The following is a 20,731-nucleotide window of genomic DNA, read 5'->3' on the forward strand; positions in this document are numbered from 1 at the left end:
AGATGGAAAGCCATAGGGTGAGTTATGTGTCAGCTAAAATTAGCAGTGAGGGATTCCTGAGTCCTAACACTATGCCTTCCACCTTGAAAACACTCTTTCTTTGATTTAGGCTGCCTTTGAACAGTTGTGCACATGAGCACAGGCACAGTCGTATACAAAGTTGGAAATTTCTAGGGCACATCAATGTCAACAATTTAACAGTCAGGAGATCTTGTCACAGGACTTCAAGCTGTCAGAGCACAGCTAATCTCATGAAATGAACTAAAGAATTTGCCCTGGAAAACTCTGTCAGTGAGAGGTCCCTCAACACTCTGTTGCACTGAATCCATTCATAGGGGCCCTGGGCAAGGACAACTGCCTCACCAGTGTGCATGGCTGGGAGACAGCAGAACAACTTCCTGCAGCTGTGGGTTCCCCCTCCCTGCTTTAGAGCCTGAACCTTTAAAGCAAGCTCTGCACAAACTCTTGCCCCTGCTCCAGTGTCAGAGGATGCCTGTATCAATTTCCAGCTTTGTCCCACAGTTCCCTTCTAGGACTGGGGTGGGAGGATGCACATGTCCTACTCCACCAGCTGAGGGTCTTATGTCCTTTCTTTTTGCCCAGTGTATGCTTTCTTCTTATGTCCCATGAGACATTTCAGCATGAAATACAAACAAATACAACAAAGCTCTCTGGGAGGGTCAAAACCTGACACCAGCTGATCCAGCATTGAACTGTCAGCCTGTCTGGATGGACTGGTCTCATGGATTTTTGCCTTCTTTGTCATAGTGAATTTTTGCTCTAACGAAACACAGTCAGAGTTCAGTAATATTCCTTTGTTCAACTGCAGGAATTCCATGCTAAAATCTGCCATCTTAAAAAGACACCTTGGAAGGCAGGCTGTCAATTAAATCAAACTGTAATTTGACAGAGATGCATTAAAGCACTCAGATTGAAACTGTGATTGATGGATTGTACACAGACAAGTCCTGTAAATGGTCCAACATCTGTAAACATGATTATGGGTAAATCACTGGGAACAGAAACTCATATGAAACATCACTTAGACACTTCAGCACACTAACTTATTGAAGTCGATACCCACTGATTAAAACCATGTCCCACATTTATCTTCAGTTATCAGCCAGCACCCACTGCCACATCACAGCTACAAGATTTTTTTCCAGAAGCTGGCACTCAGAATTGCTGCTCAGAGGTGTGGTAAGAAGCAAGTTCAGAGCACAGGTGGAGATCACGGGATCACAAATGCTATCAGTAGTTTACTGACATGTCATTAAGGAGTAATGTGATGCCCTCATCTAATGCCTTTCTAAAGTTAAAAGGAAACACAGAAGAAATAAGCTACAGTAATGAAAACAGCCAAGTGAAAATAATTAATAGTAATTAGGATGTCAATTAGTTTGAGGTTGCTAGGCAAAGTGCTGTAAAGATTTCTAGATCTACATCATTGGTGTCAATCATGATCATCATTCAATAACCTCAATCTTGCTCAAAAAAGCACCAGCTGGAAGTGCTTAGCAAGTATAAATTAAAAAAAAATTAAACTTCATCTATAAATTATTTCTTCCAACATACTTTTGTTGATCTGATTATAAGCTTATTGAACCATAGTCAAACAAAACATTGAGAATTATTAAGGCATATTAGGCCTTCCAATATACAAATCACCCAGGAAAAGAACCTGAGCCTTGTGGTGTAGACCCTTGCCCTGTTAAATAAACTTTCCCCAATTTGTAAGGCAAATGCATATAACATTTTTAAAAAGAGATCTCAATATGCTTACAAGTTAAATGAGACATTCCAGAAGAGAAATGTTTATTTTAAAACACAAGAAGGGAAACTGAAAGAGTCTGATTTCCAAAGAATGAAAATGCAAACCCAGCAAAATGGAGAAAATCTGCACACATCCTAAACACGCATTTATCTTAACCTTAGTAACCACATGATTACCAGAGACTTCTGGATGGCTTTTCTTATGAATATATGAAGAGCAATGAAATGGAACTTTATAGTGAGTGGTTTGCAAGGAAAAACTCTGCTAAAGTGTCTTATTTGCAAAATGGTCTGCTCATGAAACCAGGAAAAATAGCAGCTACCTCCACCTTAATTTGCTGGAGTGGTAAGAGCGAAAAAGAGGGAGACTACTGTGTGGTTTGTTAAGCATTCAGGCTTAAAGGTCATGGATTACTAGAACATTGTTCACTGACAAGTAATATTTAATAACAGTGATATAACAACTTTAAAAGCAGTCAAGTATTTTCATGGAGCAAAATGAAAATGGGTATATATATGTATACAAAGAAATTTCCAGAAACTATGGCCTGGCTGGAAATGCAGAAATGTTTTTGCCTTTAAGATATCACCTCCACATGATGAAATTTCGTTACAGAAAATCCCAATCATTCTGCAAAAAATATATAACCTCACTAAACCATTGTAATGTTTACTGAAAATTTTGCAGCATAAGTTATACTTCCTCTCCCTGCCTCTCAGCTCTCAGATCTCTTCTTCACAGTTTTCCTACCTACTCTATAAACTTTTGTAAAGCTGCTGCTGCTCTGTTCTGTGGAGCTCCTTATCCACAGCCAGTAAGCAACAACAAGACGGAGGGCAGAGGTGAAGAGACCTCTCTTTTGTTACTTCCTGAATCCCAGAAGGGCTCCATGCATCCCCCTAGGCAGGGATACAACCTCCCGCTCCAGCCTCAGTGAAGTCACAGGAAGGGCATTTCAATCCTGGAGCCCCCTGGCCACCACCAGCACTCCTAAATGGCACACTCCATATTTAAATTACATCTACCCCTTGCCCCCCTGCTCCCAAAAGAATAAAGCTTTCTGGAACAGAAGATTAACTTTCATCCTTTAATCTATATTCATTCACATTCAGCAAGTGGGTAGGAGGTTGCAGACAGCACGGTCGAATGATTTACGCCCTGCTGCCAGAAAAGGGAGGACAAGAGTAACAGCAGCCAGGCTTTTTGGCAATTCTGTGGCTCCCTGGAAGAGCAGCAGCCCTCCCTGCTGCTTCTCTCCCACCCACAGTTTAAGAAAGGCTCACTGTACATTTATAGACAGCTCATTTATTACTGCAGTGTAACTCACCCTTCTGTGCTGTGCAAACACAGAGCTGACCTTAAAACAAACCCAAAGCTATGGATATACATTTGTGCTGTCTTAACGTTTGCAGTCCCAGTCAACCAGTGAAGCTCTGCAATCACCTGACAAAGACAGCCTCTTTCCCAGCGAGTTTCTACAATGTAGCTGTAAGATAAGAACTGGATGCAAAGTACAGGTGAAGGAAAAAGAAGGCAGCAATGACATTTTATTCAGTGTCTTTCAAGTACTTGGGAACATGCTGAATGAAAGAAATTTATGAATGCTGCCAGCAGAAATAAGACTGAAGTAGTGGTGATGCGGATAAGAAAAACCATGCATCAGTATATTTAACTCTGGCTTTGCATATTTCCCGTGAAGCTAGTTTACAAACAGCTCCCTCTTCATGCCACAGCATAAGCAGATGCTTACACCACACAAGTTCTTTATTAGGTTACTTCTGGTTGTCCACAACACGATATTCATATTGTACAGCTATAAAACCTCTTTTCCCAAAACCCAGAACCTTTCTCATCCTGCCCAGAAGCAAAACGAGGTTTGGGTTTTGCTTCTGCTTTTGTTAGGCATCATTAAAGGGCACATATGATGAGGAGTTTACAGCATATGTAGCTGGCAAAACACTTTTGTTCAAGATCTCGGGGTTCCAGAAACAACCACATCTAAAACTATTTAAGACACAAACAGAAAACCCAGTTTGTGTATATTTCCACTACTTTAGGTTGCTTAAGGATGTTTAATATGGCTCACATACAGGAAGGAAGAAGTCTGTAGGGAAAATGGAACTAACCCTGAAGTGCATCAGAAGAAAGAAGTCTGATTTACTCTAGGTATTTATTTAAGGGTAGCCAGAATAGCTATTTACACCTGTTTGGTAACTTACCCTGTGGTGTTCCTAACTACCTCCCTTCTCAGCAGTCTGCACTGGTCCTGATTCATAAACAGCAACTCTGTAAACAAAATGCAACACTACTGTTCTCTAATAAACCTACTTACAAATTCATTACAAATAATTAAGTGGAATATTTTTCTGCTCTGATTTATATTGCTGTTTAAACTTCACAAACCTCAAGAAGGCCTCTTGGACATGTATTGAGATGCTTCAGTTTCAGCTGTCATATCACAGTATTACTGGAAAAAACTTCCATTGCTTTAAGCCAAACTTTCCATTAAAGAGGTCAATCAGAATTTGACACTGCTCTTTCTTCATGGATGAAAGAAAAGCAGTGAGAAAGTTCAGCTCAAAAATTTAACAAATACTAATCACAGTTAAACTTATCACTGTTGCATAATCATACTACATTTATACAAAACATAGTATTTGTTTTTCACATAAATTGTTTATCCAAATTTTCACATGCAACTTATGTCAGCAGTCCAAAGGTATCTTTCTCAGGTATGCAGGTTAGCAGGCATAGAAAAAGAGCTCATGTGTCAAAATTAGCTATAATGTGGGAACAGGCATTATGGGATGGTTTAGCTATACTGGAATTCCCAGATTTTGAATCTACAAAGAATTAACATTCACAGCAACACTACCCAGCAAACCCAGAGCACAAGCAACTATGCTTTTACTAACACATCACAAGTGACAATGTGCACACTGCAGTCTTCAGAGTGGTCTTTTTAACTAACTGCTTAAAACACAGAAGGAGTTCTCTAGCTGCAGCACCGGGAGACAGGAAACAGGGAACAATAACATTCCGACATTGACTTCCTCTCAGAAGGGCTTCCCTTCATCACTGGTGCCCCAACACGTATCTACCTTAAACATCCAACATTTCCCCTTGCACGGCTTGCCCCCACAGACGTGTTCACCTCAGATGAAGCTCTCCATGCCAGAAACCTGCCTCCCTGATGAGTTGTTCTAGGAGATTTCAGCAAAGCCATTCCCCTGAGGCTTTTTGAGAAAGAATGCCCTTTTTTGCTCATGTTGAAAAATTTTGGTGACCTTTCCCCTGAGAAGACAAGCACCCCCAGGCTGACTAGCAGGGACATGAACCATACCCTCCTGTCTCAGGGAGAGACAGCAGCAGATTCAAGCATAATGGAGACTTTGTTTCTCAGAGTAATGCTTTTGCTGCTTTAATGTAAATTCCTCTATTTTTGACCATGCTGGGGTGGGGTGAAGAGGAACCCTCCAAATTCACGTATCCTCAGTAGGAACTTCTAGCAATGGTCCTTTGCAAGGTTCAGCTCAGGCTTCACAAGGCCTTAACCCACAACTGCCATTCTCAGGTGCTGCCAGCGACATCTGGCTCAGATCCAATCCTCTGAGGCAAGAGCATGGAAAAGATTGTTCCCATGTCTCAGTGACTCTCTGCAAACCATAAACAGTATAGAAAACCATGCTGTGCAATTTCAGGGCAGAGGAGACATAAAGGAATACTACAGAAAGATGGGAAGGACAAAATGGGAACCAAGGAAAGCCCGGTGGACATCCCTCGTAACTTCTGTGCACTTAAGAGGGCAGAAAAATTAGGAATGGTGATGAAAATGTTGTCAGGCCTGCTGAGAGAACTATGGAGAGAGCTCTGTAATCAGAAGAAATGAAGAACATGAGAAAGATTAATACTAAAAAGCAAAAGATCACATAAGGAAATGAGACAACATACTGATGGGATGCAGATGGGATTTACTGAGAGAAGACTTAGGACAGAGAGGTAGCAAGATCATAAGCAGGAGATTGTGCAGTGGGGAATGGGGCTTTTTCAAATGAGGAGACTTAGGTATAAAAGGAGGGACAAAGGGACAAAGATCTGGAGAGGAGAAAGGACAAAGACTTCAACTAGTTCAGTGGAGACAGTTTTAAAAAAAGTCACATTTGGAATTAAAGTGTAGAGGAATTAATTCACATAAATGAAGTCTCCCAGATTTCAAATGGAGTTCAAGATTTCTGAAGTTCAACCTCTGTTTGCATCAAATAAATGTGAAACACACTGACAATGCACACTTCAGTCCTCTCTAGTTGTTCTATAGATACCAATGCCCCTTTACTTATATTTTTATACTGATAGGGGTGCAGATGCAAGTATTGTAACAGTGCATTTGCATTATTCTTTCATTTTGCAAAGGTAAAACAGAAATGTTAATGTCTTTCTACAGTTACAAGCATTTATAAAAATTATGAATGGGAGCTTCTGACTCCTATGAACTGCAAGGGCAAAACACAGATTTTTTTATAACTTCAGGAATATCATTTTACTCAGGGGAGAAAAAAAATCACTTCAGTAAGTGACTCTAATTTAAATTCAGGTCTATTCTAACTACATTACTACTTGAAAAAGTCAGGCTAGGTCCTGAAGAGGAAAAGGTCAGTGAGTTCTGCCCTGGCCAGTACACCTGTCAGCATGACACAAGCAGGAAGCAGAGGTATCCAATTTCTCATCACAAACTTGCCCAAAACAAGCTTCAAGCTGCACTCATTCAAAATTGTAATTATCCTTAACAGATCATCTGATAAAACATAGCAAATGGTGGAAAAGTTCACTCTATCCCTGTTGCAATGCTTGCCTGTGCAAGAATCACAACAGCGTGCCTCAAAACAATCCTAACTCAACTGTCCTTCCAGGTCACAGGCAAAATGGCTGTACTGGCTAGGAAAGCAGTTGTTTTTTAATGCTTATCCTGGAGCAAAGGTGCCAATAGCACCTGTACCTCATCCTAAACCTGCCAAATACTTCTTGTCAGCAGTTGGAAAGAAAACTGGAAAACCTCAGCAGCTTTCCAGGTTCATTAAAATATCACATTAACCACCTCCCATGAAGTCAATTTCTACTTCTGTCTACCAACTTGGCACTGTTAAGATCACCCAGATACTCAAAAGGCAACAGAAATTATGACTTTTTACTTTATTTATTTACTTACCAATGCCCTAACAGCATTAGGTCAATACAAGCATAAAAAGGATAAAATTCTATTTTGCCCCATTCCTCCATAGTATTTTACTTCAGGCATGACAACTCCATATTCTAAGGACAACACAGGTTGGAAAGGACACTGCCCAAAATACTGTGCTAGGCTAACTCTTAATGAACTGACTTTTGATATTATGACTAGTACCAGGATCCCATATGAATTTCACAATCATCCATGTTAATAGGTCATTTGTGCTCAGCTAGCCCTGGAAACCAGTTCCTGGCACAGTAAAGACAAGAAGGTAATAAAGCACAGTCATCAGGTATTCACCAAGGGAAAGTTGACCAGTCTGATAACCTTTTAACCATGAAATGACTGGCTTGGTAGATGAATGGAAAGCAGTGGATATTGTCTACCTCAACTTCAGGAAGGCTCTTACATGCCTTAAGATCCTCATGTACAAGCTGAAGGAGTAGGAGTTCGATAAGCAGACAGTAAGTTTGACGGAGAACTGGCTGAACCAACAGGACCTGAGGGGGGTGATCACAGGCACAAAATCTAGTTGGAGGCCAGTGGCTAGTGGCATACCCTAGGGGCTAATACTGGGTTCCATCCTGGTTTATGTATTCATTACTGATCTGGCTAATGGGAAAGAGCATGGGTATATAAAAAGAAATGATCAAGTGAAATAAACAAAACTGACACCCCCTCCACCACTGAAACTAATAAAAAAAAAGTTCCCACACCCTAAAAATCTAAAGCCCAAAAAATAGCACCCCCAACTGAAGGAAGGGAAAAAAATTAGGCAAATTTGCTTAGCATTTTTATACCAGAAATGTAGAGAATGTAGATTCATGGATGTGAGTTTTGACACCCTCTCAGTTCCAGTCCTGAAACCTGTTTCAAAGTCCTGGGAACAACAGTGAGAACACATTCTTTTCAAGTATGTTTCTACTGCCTACAGAGAATGTAGCATCGGCAAATCCCCTCTACTAGAGGATAAAAAGCATTAGACTATATCTCTACTGATAGTTCTCAGATGGGGGTAGAGGGTGATTAAAACAGCACCTATTGATTTTTCCCTTTTTGTTCTTATGCTGCCCTCAATCTGACACCTCTTCAGGTTTTAGGTCTTTGTATGTGGGTTTCCCCCCCTCCTCTTTCTCCCTCCCTCTGCCAAAAAAACCCATCCTGAAACAAAAAAATCCAGCCCTCCTTACTACTTTTAGACTGTGTACATAAGCTTCTGGGGGTCCTGGTGGACAACAAGCTGTCCATGAGCCAGCAGTGGGCCCTTGTGGCCAAGAAGGCCAATGGTATCCTAGGGTCCCTCAGGAAAAGCATTGCCAGCTGGTCAAGGGACGTGATCCTGCCCCTTTGCTCAGCCCTGGTGAGGCCACATCTGGAGTGCTGCATCCAGTCCTGGGCTACTCAGCACCAGAGACATGGAGCTCCTAGAGTGAGTCCAGTGGAGGGCAATGAATATGATTTAGTCCACTGGGGCATCTCTCTTACAATGAAAGGTTCAGAGAGTTGTGCTTGTTCCACCTTGAGAAGAGGGAAATCTTGTCAGTGAATCACCTGACGGGAGGGTGTGAAGAGGATGCTTCCAGGCTCTTCTCTGGGGTGCCAAGCACTAGGGTGAGAGGCAACAGGCAGAAACTGATGCACAGGAAGCTCTACCTGAATATGAGGAAGGGTAACTGAGCACTGGAACAGATTGTCCAGAGAGGCTGTGGACTCTCCCTCACTGGAGGTATTCAAGGACCATCTGTACACAATCTTGTGCCAAGTGCTCTAGGATGACCATGCTTGAGCAGGGAGGTTGGACTAGATGACCCCAGCAGTGGTTATGTATTGACTGTCAGCTGAAAACTCACTAGTGAGCTCCAGTTCCATCCAATCTTGTACTTCAACTTTCCACTTTCTGGGTTTTCCCTCATTTCCTCACATTGTTTTCCCACTAACTATTTTCTCTCTCTCCACTTACCACTGGTTCACTTGCTTATGCTTTACTGCACCAGCTCCCACGTTCATGTGTCTCTTCACTTCCCACACACTTCTTGGGCAGCAGTTGCCCTTTGACCTCTCTCCAGCTCCCCTTTTCCCACTCTCATCCCATTTCCCAACCAGCTGCCAAATCTGACCCATGTCTATCTGGAAAATAAGACAAATCAAGCTGCTTTCCTTCATCTTAGTTTGGCTCAGCACCTGGCACCTGCCTGCCAAACTACGTGGCCTCAAATCACAGAGGCCCAGATAATCAAGCTCTATAAGGCTACAGCACTCCTACAGATCTCTGTGGAGTCTTCCCAGTCTTCTCACAACCCCCACCCTTGCTTGGGTGAATTATTGCAGCATTGCTAAGGTAACTTGTGGAGAAAGGAATCCTGAGAAACTTTCAAAATGTGCCCTTCTGAAGAAGTTTGCTCCAAGTCACCCCTCCCTTCCCTGAAACCAAGAGAACCATTCTGCACAGGCTGAGGCAGCTGGTTCCCCACTGTCTTCACTACCTGGGAGGCAGTTCCTTTGAAGTCCTTGCATCCCCATCACCTACCTAAGAAAAGCTCCACTGCCAACCACTCGATGTGCTGTCTAGTATCACACAAAGCTTTCTAGATTCATTATCAGTTGCTGCAGGAAATAGGCTTGGGTATTTCACAGGTTCACAATTACTTCAGTTCTTCCATAACTAAAAAAGCATTTGTCTTATTTACTCTACATCTACTGTAGTGATGCTGGAAGTATTCTCCAGAAAGCATTTATTGGTATTCCTGCTTGTAATTGGAAAATCTGTAACAAGATATTTATTTTAGTTTTCAGTTTCTCAAGTTGTACAGTTTACAGCATAGGAGGATGCATCCTCCTTCCATCCAAAACCATGGAAGTCATGCCTAGTGAGTGGTTACTATGCACAGAAGCTGACTTGGTTCTGCAACATCTGACAACCTTAAACAGTCCAAAATGAAACTGGGGCAACAGTTGAATGTAGTGAAACAGCACCAGCTATGGAAACCAATGAAATCTTGCCGAAACAGCAACCTTTCTCAGAACTTTGCAGGGTGGGGTGCTGGTGTTTTAATCACAACATGCATTTGAGTTATCAAAGCCTTCACATTTTTCCTCTGCTATTGTGGGACCATGCAGGTTAGAGATGAAGGTGGGGAGAGTGTCTCCAGCTGGCTGATATTTCCTATATCAGGTGACTACATACACCTGAGAGCTCTATATATACCTGGAGCTCTATGTTCTACAAACAGCACACAGCACTTCTTGTGTGTTAAACATGTAGACTACAAACAATAGCCAAGGGAATCAATTGTCATCTTCAAAAATGCAAAGCAGAATGATGCTGATGGCACAGACACACGTACAGAGTGAAAAGAACAATCTACCAGAAGGGCTCATCCATATTTTACCCTGTACTAGAAAGAGGAAATGAAAGGTACTGTTAGGCTAGGGATTGGACAAAAAGTCTATTGCTGCTAATAAATGCTATATCCATTCAGAATAAATATTAAAGAAAACATAATTCCTTCATATTACAGCCAAACAACAGTATTTTCCAGCAGATACATATGCCATAGTCAATACCAAAGGCCAAGGACAGAGAGAGAACAGACTTCAGCTGTGAGCTGTATGAAAAGGACAGGGGAAAAGGCAGGAAAGAACTTGCAGGGCTAGGACTCCGGGAGGGCCAGGAAAAATCAGTAAGACTCTTCAGATAAAGCATATGAAGAGGCAGTTAAATCTGTCTTACTTCTTGCTATACATTCTAGGACACAGAGTAGTTCTTTTTTTGTAAATATAAAAATATTATAATTTTTTTTACTGCAAAGCATTTATCACTCTTTGTTCACTACTGCTGTCAGCTGTAGGATGTTTCTGTTATTTCTTCATGAACACACAGTAACATCTTAGATTTATCAAATCAAATGAAAACTAGAAATACACTTGAACAATGATGTTACACTAATCGATAAAGACCAGCAAATGCCAGTTCCATTGTCAGGTCCATCTGTACCACTGCGAAATCAAACAATGTAAAAAATGGCATTATGGAGCAGTTAACACTGTCTTAACCAAGCCCCCTACCTTGACAATGCTGTTTAGATCCTGCACGTACATCCTCTCTGTCTCCAGAATCTCTTGGACGACTCTGTCTACATAGAGGAGTTTTGGACTGGTGGGCTCTGTGGCCAGGGACATCGCACCGTTTTTGCTTGCTCCTTTTGGTTCTGCTTTCCTTGGCATGTTTGGCCTTTTCTCAAGGCTTCCCTCAGGATCCTCTTGCTCCACAGAAGAGTTTTTGCGCGTCTTGCTGCTGGAAAATCGCCTGGCTGGGACCAGTTCTAGCTTGATGGCACCTGTTTCTTTATCCTGGTTAAACAAACCCAAGTGGCTGTTTGAAACCAAGGTCATTCTGCTTCCAAAGGAGCAGTGGCTGTCCCTGGAGGATGCAGAGGAGGAAGTGGAACTAAAGCTGACAGGACGGTCACTGTCTGACAGGTCCATGGTGTTTTTCTCACAGTAGTGGAAAGATCTGTTCTCCTTGTGCAAATCTTCCTCCTTCTTCTTGGAGTCAAGGGCCTCTGTCACAGCTGGTACAACATCAAGAGGTAAGTGGAAGTCATCTAAACAAACAAATAAACAAACAGAAGAAGTGGGTTTATTGTCTCTGCTCCATGTAACGCAAAACTTGATGGCAGATACTTTTAAAGCTTTTTGCATAGAAAGCAGCCAAAACTCTGAACCAAAAGACAACCAGAACAACTTGGTTTGGGGGGCTGTAACTGTAACTCTAATGATTTTTAGGTTGATCCCCCAATGAGAGCTACAACACTGCATTCCTCCTGCTTACACTTCTGTCTCTGGCACATCCTTTTTCTGCCAGTGTGCTGGGCTTGTTTCTAGCACATCCACTGCTCAGGCTCGACACAGGAGAAAAACAGAACTCAAAACATTTTCCCTAAAGTTATAAAAGACCCTCACAACTTTAGTGGGAGCAGTCTCTGCTATCTCCCAGCTGAGCCCTGACCCTGGATTGGGAGGTTTGGAAATCCCAAGAAACACACAGTGATACCAGAAAGTGTCTTTCATTTTGAATCCCGTAAAGCCAACAGTCCTTAAAAAACTCAAAGCAGTTATCAATTACCAGCTCTGTGGCTTGTACAAAAATACTAAAAGCAGAACAATTTCCCAAGGAAAATAATGTAGTTTCTGAAGAAAGAGTCCCGATTGGAAAGAGTACTGCCAAATAATTCCACTTTCTACTGGGAAAATAAGTAATTCTAAAACTGTTGTGTTCAAGCCAGAATATTACCCCCTGCTGAACTGACCCAAAGCTGTTTTTCAGATCAGTGCAACAACAAAATAAGATGTCTGTCTTCCTGTTGGAATTTCAATTCTGCTTTATTTTCCTTGCCAAACTACCCTGCGGGACACTGTCCATGATGCAATGTAGATTCGTCTCTGGCCAAGTTGTGTGTGATGAAGCATAAGAATCTGCAAAAGTAGCTGCAGGTAAATTCAATACTTCAAAGCTTTGTTTCCCTAAGAAGTGTCCTCCCCAAAAAAATCTTGCCACAAACTCATGGAATTTCATAATGCCTGTCCTGTGATAAAAGGCAAACTTGTGACAATTTAGGAAGAAAAGCAATACTGAAGCTACCCACAGCACGGTAGCTTAGTCCTTATTTTAGTTCAGTGACAACTTTTCAAAAATTCATACCAGTAATTACAGCTCTTGACAATAGTTTCAGTAAAGAAACCATAAAGCTGCAAATCAAACCCGCCCAACCTTTAAGGTGGCCCTTCTTGAACTGAGTCAGACTTGCTATGCAATTACAAGCAGAAACCTCCCGGACACACAGCTCCTGCAGCTGTCAGAGCAGGGGGAGGATTTCATCCAAAGCTGAAAGCAACTCTCCCATTTTTCAAAATAAATCCAAAGCAAACAGGAATAAAATACCAGAGAAAAATGTTTTGATTTATTTGGCCTGTCTTGAATGCATAAGATTTCATTTGGATGTGAGTAATTACTAGCACCATTTCAGTCATGACGGGATTAGCTTTTTATTAAGGAGAAGTATTGCCCTCAAGGTGATGCACAGAATTAACACCAAGAGTAATTTGCTCATTACAAGGGTTAGAAATTGTCCATTAGATTAAAAATCTAATTCAGCAGGTCTGTACCTCTGTTTTTATCTTAGAGTCTCCAAATCTATAGCCTTTCTTTGTGCCAGGTTCTTCTAGTTTTGAAGCACAGAAGCATATTTTCTTACCCTTTTTGAATAAACCACATCAAGTACCAATTCCAAAATAAGATATAAAGCAATAAAATAGGGGGAAAATTTAAACAGAAAAATGCAGTGAAATTCTCTTGTTTCTATGTGGGTATAGAAAGTGATATGTGCCTTGCTATTACTGGTGATAAGAAAGTATACATTTTTGATAAGGAAGAATGTATTTTTGTTATCAGCTTTGGATCATTTTTCACATTCAAGTTAGAAAGCACAACATTGCTGAATGAAAAATGCCCCCTTGAAAAATGCACAGGATAAACATGATAACAGGGGCAGCACTTCCGCTAACTTACTCCAAGGTATTTTCTAAAATTACATGACAAAGAAATACCTGATTAGCTACATTTAGGAGGGAAGCAAAGGATTCTTATGAAATTCCATTACTCCACATTCTTTTCTTCCTGTTTCATTAACATATGGTCTGCCTCTCAGGTAATAATGCAAAGGCATTAATAGTAGTATTTGCTTCATAAAATTTTTCATTAATATAAAAAAATAGAAACAAAATACAGTTCACATCAATGACACTGGAGTAAAAAAAAATGTTAAAGGTAGTTTTACATAGGACACATTTGTAGCCAGAAGCATTAGGAGAACCTAATATGTTTTAGAAAACCAAAGTAAATCCACTTATTCTCTTGTTTAATGACAGTGTTATTGCTTATCAAAAAAGCTGAGGATTATTTGGAATAGTTGAAATGGGCTTTCTCTTTAATACCTGTATCCCCAGTGACCTTGGCAAACCCCAGGCAACTGCAAGGCATGGCTAATTAATTGCATGCAACATGGTTGACTCAAGTTCCTCTATTTTTTATATAAATTGCTATTCTTGGATACTTCTACATAAACTACACCAAACTAGGTATTTGCTACTTGGTCTGTTGTGTCCTCAGAACCTCATCCTGACTATTAATCTGAAAACTTATTTTTTACTTCATTTTTACTCCTTTCCCAGGCAGATGTAAATTGTCATTTGGCTTCTCTGTGGAGAGTTCTGTTACAATTTTGTCCATTGTGTCTCCAACCAGTAAAATATGTTTCTCAGGTGCACTCTGATGGCGCAGAAGCAGTGTTCCTGCAGAGCACCAGGTAGGCAACCTAGGCAGCTGGCACACTTGTAAGAAAGGCAGAGCGCAGAGGACTGGGGATTTCAGCATGACACAGAACCAGGAAGCAGCTTCCTTTCCTCAGCTGGCAAGTCCTAAACCAAACACTCTGCTCATGGAAATCAGGGCTTCGGGGTACACCCTGGTTCTGCCCAGCTCTCAGTTCCTGCCTCAGGTATAGGTAGCTGTGAAAAACCTATAGCCTTTCCCAATAACACAGGATCTGGAAATCTTGCAAGGCTTCACAAGTTTGTCTTCAGAAACCCATCTGAGCATTGTACTTGACATTGGTGAGGCCACTCCTCAGATCCTGTGTTCAGTTTTGGGCCCCTCACTGAAAGAAAGACGCTAAGGTGCTGGAGTGCCTCCAGAGAAGGGCAACAGAGCTGGGAAGGGTCTGGAGTACAAATCTTGTGAGGAGCATGTGAAGGAGCTGAGGGTGTTCAGTTCAGACAAAAGGAGGTTCCAGGGGAGACCTTATTGCTCTCTGTAACTACCTACCTAAAAGGAGGTTGTAGCTAGGTGGGGGTTAGCCTTTTCTCCCAAATAACAAATGATAGGACAAGAGGAAACAGCCTCAAGTAGCACCAGGGGAGGTTTAGAGTGGATATTAGGAAATACTTCTTTACCAAATGGTCTGTCAAGCACTGGAACAGGCTAAATAGGGAAATGGTGGAGTCACCATCCCTGGAGGTATTTAAAGGATATGTAGATGTGGCACTTGGTGACATGGTTTAGTGGTGGACTTGGCATGACCACTGGGCTAACAGTTGGACCTGATCATCTTAGAACACTTAGGCAGGAAAATAACCTCTACAACTACCCTCGCTGTTAAAATTAGGAAGAGTTTTTAGATGATTTCTGCAGTCACAAGGGCATCAGGACAGAAAGCAATTGAATGGAGGTCACTACCATAGCTACATGCCCATCCTCTTTTCTCTTGTCAGGGTCTGTATTTGGCTTTTCAGAGCTCCAAGGAGTACTTTTACTCTGCAGTTGTACCACAAAGTAACTTCACGCTCCCACCAACTACCTAAGGTCTGTAGCAAATGCCTGGTGAGAAATTCAAAAATGAACTAATGAGAGTGAAGAGAGAGTAAACAGCCTCCCCCAGGATTGCTCTCTATGAATCATAACTGACCCAGTGACTTTGCAAACCCTGTAACCTCTTGTAAGTTTCTGTCTTTCATAGAAACTTACTATAAAAAGCAAGTAATTTGTCCCATACCCTGTAGGACTGATTTACAAGCCCACTCCACCCTATCCTCCCAGTTTCAGCAGCAGCACCAGTGGGTAGGTGCATTCATCAAAACTCAGTCTGCAAACACTGTGTGAAATTGTAGGTACCCCCAGAGCCTGCAGAGGCACACACTCTGAGCAAGTCTTCTATACCCTGACCCATGTCTGGCCTGGTTCACTGCTTTTTTTGTTAGGCTTTCTTTTGGTTACTGAACCTTTTCAAGGATGAATCAAAATAATATTGAGAACTTTTGTCAGTTGTGAATAACAGTATTTAACTCAGTCTGGGGAGAAAACAAAAAAAAAGAAATCTTCAATTTGCATACTTTAATTAAGGAATAACAGTAATTACTTGTTAGTTCAGCACTGAAAGGAGCATAATTACTACTTGTCCCTACTCACAAGGAAACATGCTCCCCAAACAAGGTCATTTCTTGTTTGTGCCTTCGCATTAATTCAGTTTCTCTCTCCCCCTTCCCAGCCCCTGCAAAGCTCCCTGCTCCTGTGTCACACACACACACACACTGGCATGGCACGACCCCAGAGCACTCCCCAGCAAGAACAATGACACGTCCCTGCTCCACAGACATGCAAGGGCAAGGAATACTACTGTTTCATCCCAACAGGCAACTCTAATATTAGTTACAAGGCTGAAGGCACATGCAAAACAACCATCTCGGCATGTCTCGGGTTTTCATTGCGCAGTCATAAACAAGTTCTCACCAAAAATGCATAACCTTCTTCTATCACTTGCTTTTCTTTAACGAAAACCTCCTTCCTGAAATTATATTTGTGGTAATGATAAATGGTTTTCCATTATCTCTGCACTTTGGCTATGCTAGAACATTAGTATACAATGAGAGATAAAGTGCTTTGACTTTAAATATAAAACTGACTTAAAGATCCCCAAGTCCTATCTAAATAGAGGTGTTTATTCCTCCAAGTTGTTTACTGCACATGAAATTTTACAACATACTGCACAAGTAAAAACTCTGAAGTTAATTTATATTCATGATTAGCATTGTTATTGCCTTTCTCCTGGCAAGAAAAAGAGCACCTCAGGTGTTATCTGCAAAGTCAACATTACCAGAAATTACAGTCTTCACATCCTCTGGAGTTTAGCTACCAAAAAGCGATGAGACTACAAGAAATATCTTTCCTGGCTTTTTTTTCCTATGATATCTTCATATTTCAAATAAAGCATTCATACTGTGGATACAATTAAGCAAACTAGTTTAGAATAATTTCTACATTCAGTATCAAATTCGAAATGCAACACTGGAATTCAGAAACAAAAACGTTCTACAGCTTCCTGACTGAGAAAGATTAAAATCCATCCACTTCCAATCCCAAATGATCTTAAATACACTCCCTATATCGCCTGCTCTGAATCCTGTCCAAGTGAAGGACAGCAGATTTTTAATCACTACATTTCATATATGAATACATATCAGTTCTAAAACTAACACCCTCTGTGAAAAATAGCACACTAGAGAGCTACAATATTTGCAGGATTAGATGTCTAGCCTGGACTGTCACAAACGATTCTCTGCCAAGTATTTTAACTGAACTTTGAGGAACAGAAATCCCATTGATTAGAAATCTCACAACAAGGGAAATGTGCTTCTCTCAGTCCAATTACTGTCCCCTCACCCCCACTGCCTGCAGTATTTAAAGCAGAATAGCCTCTGTCACAACCAAGCACGCTAATACCCCAGAACATTATTGCAAGGGAAAATCCTCTGCGACAGTATCTCACCACTGAGGAATGTCTCTGGCTCCTCGAGCCTGGGCTGAACAAGTCCTCTCTCTTTTTCAGTCCTCCCTGAAGAGCCCACGAGCTACCTGTGCGGCAGAGGAGAGGCGCGGGCTCTGACTTCAGCTGTTCCCGAATTAGCTCATTGGGCACTCAGGTAAAACGAGAAGCTCTTACTAGTCTGTACAGCTCCTTCGCCAGAAATATTGCATGAGTCAGCTTTTATCTATCAAAACCCTAAACACAAAGGCTTTACAGAAACCTGATTCACAACTTTCTCATCGCCTTTTTCCCAGAGCACCGACAGCCTTCGGCATCACTACAAGCTTTAAATGACATATGACATCATGCAATTCAGGGACAGGACAATGGGCATCACTGTGGGTAACTTTAAAATGCACGCTTCACTGAGCAACACCCACTAACTTCCATTTTTCCAGGCACAACACTGAGCAAACATCAAATAGAGCCCCCACTTCCACAGCATTTGTTTCCTTGATTTGTAGACAATATTGATAAGCATGTAAAGCAAATAAATCACTTGCTGGTACTGTGAAATTTCTGTGTTTACATTAGAAACTTCCATGAACTTGCAATATAATAGGATGATCCTAGGAAATTGAAACATTCTGGATCTTATTCTGCCCTAACATAAACAGGAACAGGCTTTTGCAGAATGCTTGCAAAGCTTCAGAGGTTTGGGGTTTTTTTCAGGGCAAGAGAAATTAATTTCAGAAGAAAATGTGAAAACCATACCATCAAGTGTTCTGTGCTAAATCACAACAAAGACAAGTAAAAGGAAAAAGAAAAAAAAAAAGGAAAAAAAAAAGAAAAAAGAAAGGAGAGGAGACAGTGAGAGGAGAAGCAGGAGAAAAGAAAAGATGAAAAATAGAAAACTAGAAAAAAGGATATAGGCTCGTGCTAACCTGCTAACCCATGAGAAAGCTGACATCTCCTTTCCCTGCAGAGGGTGTGGTGGCATTTCCATCTTGGAGCTGGGAGGCAAAAGTCAGAAGAGTTCCCAGCTGCTGGCACCACTTTCCAGGTGTGCTCTCACAGCTGCATGCTGAAACGTAGCCCAGAAAGAGGCATTCTATCTTTAAAACTATGTTTGAAATCCACTACCTGTGTTCTTGCACATGACACGGCCTCAGCTTCATTCTGAGTATTCCTAAAGAGCACAGTCCTTGAACAACGCCTTACAGCAGGAAACCGGAGGTAGAAAAGGAAGCAAAGACAGCCTTGAGACCATTGGCAAAGCTGTGAAACACTTGATCTGAACATCAGGGCTCTTGGGGTGAAAGTCCCTTTTACCCAGGCTAAAATATCAGGTGTTTACAGCCTGCCATGCTGACATCACAGATCACTGAGATAGGCTCTGTCCTGTATTCTCTGGATTCTCCCACAGCTTCTGAGAACTTTTTTAATACTTACATATTTACATTAAAAGATCTTTTTGCAAGATATATGCAAAACACTTTAGAGTGAGCTACCACATATCAGTAAGTCTTGGACACACTCAAAGGCACAGAATGGCCAACACTGGTGCCAAAATTTTCAGTACATCTACAGTGCAGCACTCATCTACTCAAATCACTTGAATATGGCAAATATACCATACATTTGCTATGTTCCACATGCACACATATTTCTGTCAGGAGCTAATGATTTACTCCTCTGAACTTCTGCTTCCTCACACCTTGTGCCCACCTTGCCTACAAAGCTTTTATCACCGCCAAGTCAGGTTTGAACTAATTCCTGGACAGACCTGTGGAGCATTAACCAGACTACTTGGTCAATTCTGTGAAGTCCTAAGATATACAAGTAGTATCAGCAGTTTCATCATTTAGTGGTGACAAAGCTCCTGAAGTCTGAAGTCTCAATGACAAAAAGCGTCCCACATCTGTTTCAGGGGGCTGGGTAAAAAGAGGGGCTGCAGCACTGCAGTGTGAGCTTCAGCCACTGGTCTGAACTGGCACAGGGAGCTCTCCTGTGGGTGGAGAGAAGAGGGAAACAGAGCTGACATCTTTACTTTGCTCTGTCTTGGTCTTTTATCTCTGCACACCCACACCTGACCTTAGCTCTCCCTTCCATCCCGATGTGTAAGTCAGCAAAAGTTTCCCCCACACATAAGAATTTCCCCAAGAACAACCCCTCAACCTCCATCACTTTAAACATGCACAGCTCTGAGAGGTGTCAGGGCAGAAGACTGGAAACCAGAAAGCCTCCTGTTTTACTGATGTGCATCACAAATGCAGTACACAGATGTGTCAGAAAAATAATGGGTTGGCCCCACTTCTCATTTGCTGGTATTTCATGCACTTTGTTTATCTGCATTATATTTTAGGAGTTGCATACCTTTCTCTGCCCCATCTCCTGCTTCCTTCTATTGTATGTACAGTGGCATAAGACCACATTTTTAGTGTATCAGGATTAAGATTTGAGCAGGGTGACCTGCTTTTATTTTGGAACAAGGCTTTGATTTTTCTAAACTTGAACAATAAGTGAAGTTTACAGAGGTTAAGAATAGTTCCCAGCTGGCTAAGAATTTACTGAAAAAGTAAGTTATCTCAGCAAAATTTTAAAAACTCACCCCAACTCAACCACAAGGTACCTTCAGGCTAAAGGACACGCTGACATCTTCCCTGGAAGTGCAATGTAATGTATTAATAACTCTCTGCAATGCAGTAGCTATTTAATCTGTACACAGTGCTGCAGAGACACCTAACAAAAGGAACAAGCCATCACATGCTGCTGATATACTGCAACACAAACAGAGCATATGGATCCAATCCTCCATTTAAAAGCCTTTTAGAAGAATTGTTTTGCATCTCCTTGTCAATTTTGAAGGCTGGCTTCTCTCCTCTTTAAAAAGATTTTTAAAAAGGCACAGTTAAATTCTTTTCTATATCAGAGGAAATGAAAATTCAGTGAAGATTTGTGGATGTGAATGCACACAGAGGAATAACACCCTAGACGACAAGGAGGGGTAATACCCTAGATGACAAGCAATGAAAGCTTTTACATCCTTTTCTTTGCTTATACTGGCATTTACTGAACAAGTGTGAGAAATGTGTTCAACATGATGCTACTTGAACGTTTTAGTATTTTTACACTCAAACTGTTGTGCCAGAATGAAAATCCACATGTAGCTTTCCTTCCACCCAGCACCACACAGGATCAGGCCTTGCTGCTGGCACCTTACCAGTGACTTTCCATGCCACACTGTATCACTGTAACAGTGCTTGGACACCACATTTGGTTTTTACTTCTTCCCAGACGAATCTACTGCTCTGAGCAAATGTCCTGCCAGGCCAACATGTAACAAACTACTGTTTTCAACATCATCTAAGCAAC

The 20,731-nt window shown here is 41.5% G+C and overlaps 1 protein-coding gene across 1 annotated transcript in view; it reads right to left on the reverse strand.

Moving 5' to 3' along the window:
* Nucleotides 1–20,731, reverse strand: part of PLEKHG1 (pleckstrin homology and RhoGEF domain containing G1) — an 89,673-nt gene that overhangs the window by 35,964 nt on the left and 32,978 nt on the right. Inside the window, exon 2 of the mRNA XM_053939387.1 lies at nt 11,064–11,602. Within this exon, the coding sequence (XP_053795362.1) occupies nt 11,064–11,602 (539 nt within the window). The remainder of the gene's footprint in view (nt 1–11,063; nt 11,603–20,731) is intronic.

This window comes from Vidua chalybeata, chromosome 3 (genome assembly GCF_026979565.1).
Source record: "Vidua chalybeata isolate OUT-0048 chromosome 3, bVidCha1 merged haplotype, whole genome shotgun sequence".
NCBI lineage: Eukaryota > Metazoa > Chordata > Aves > Passeriformes > Viduidae > Vidua > Vidua chalybeata.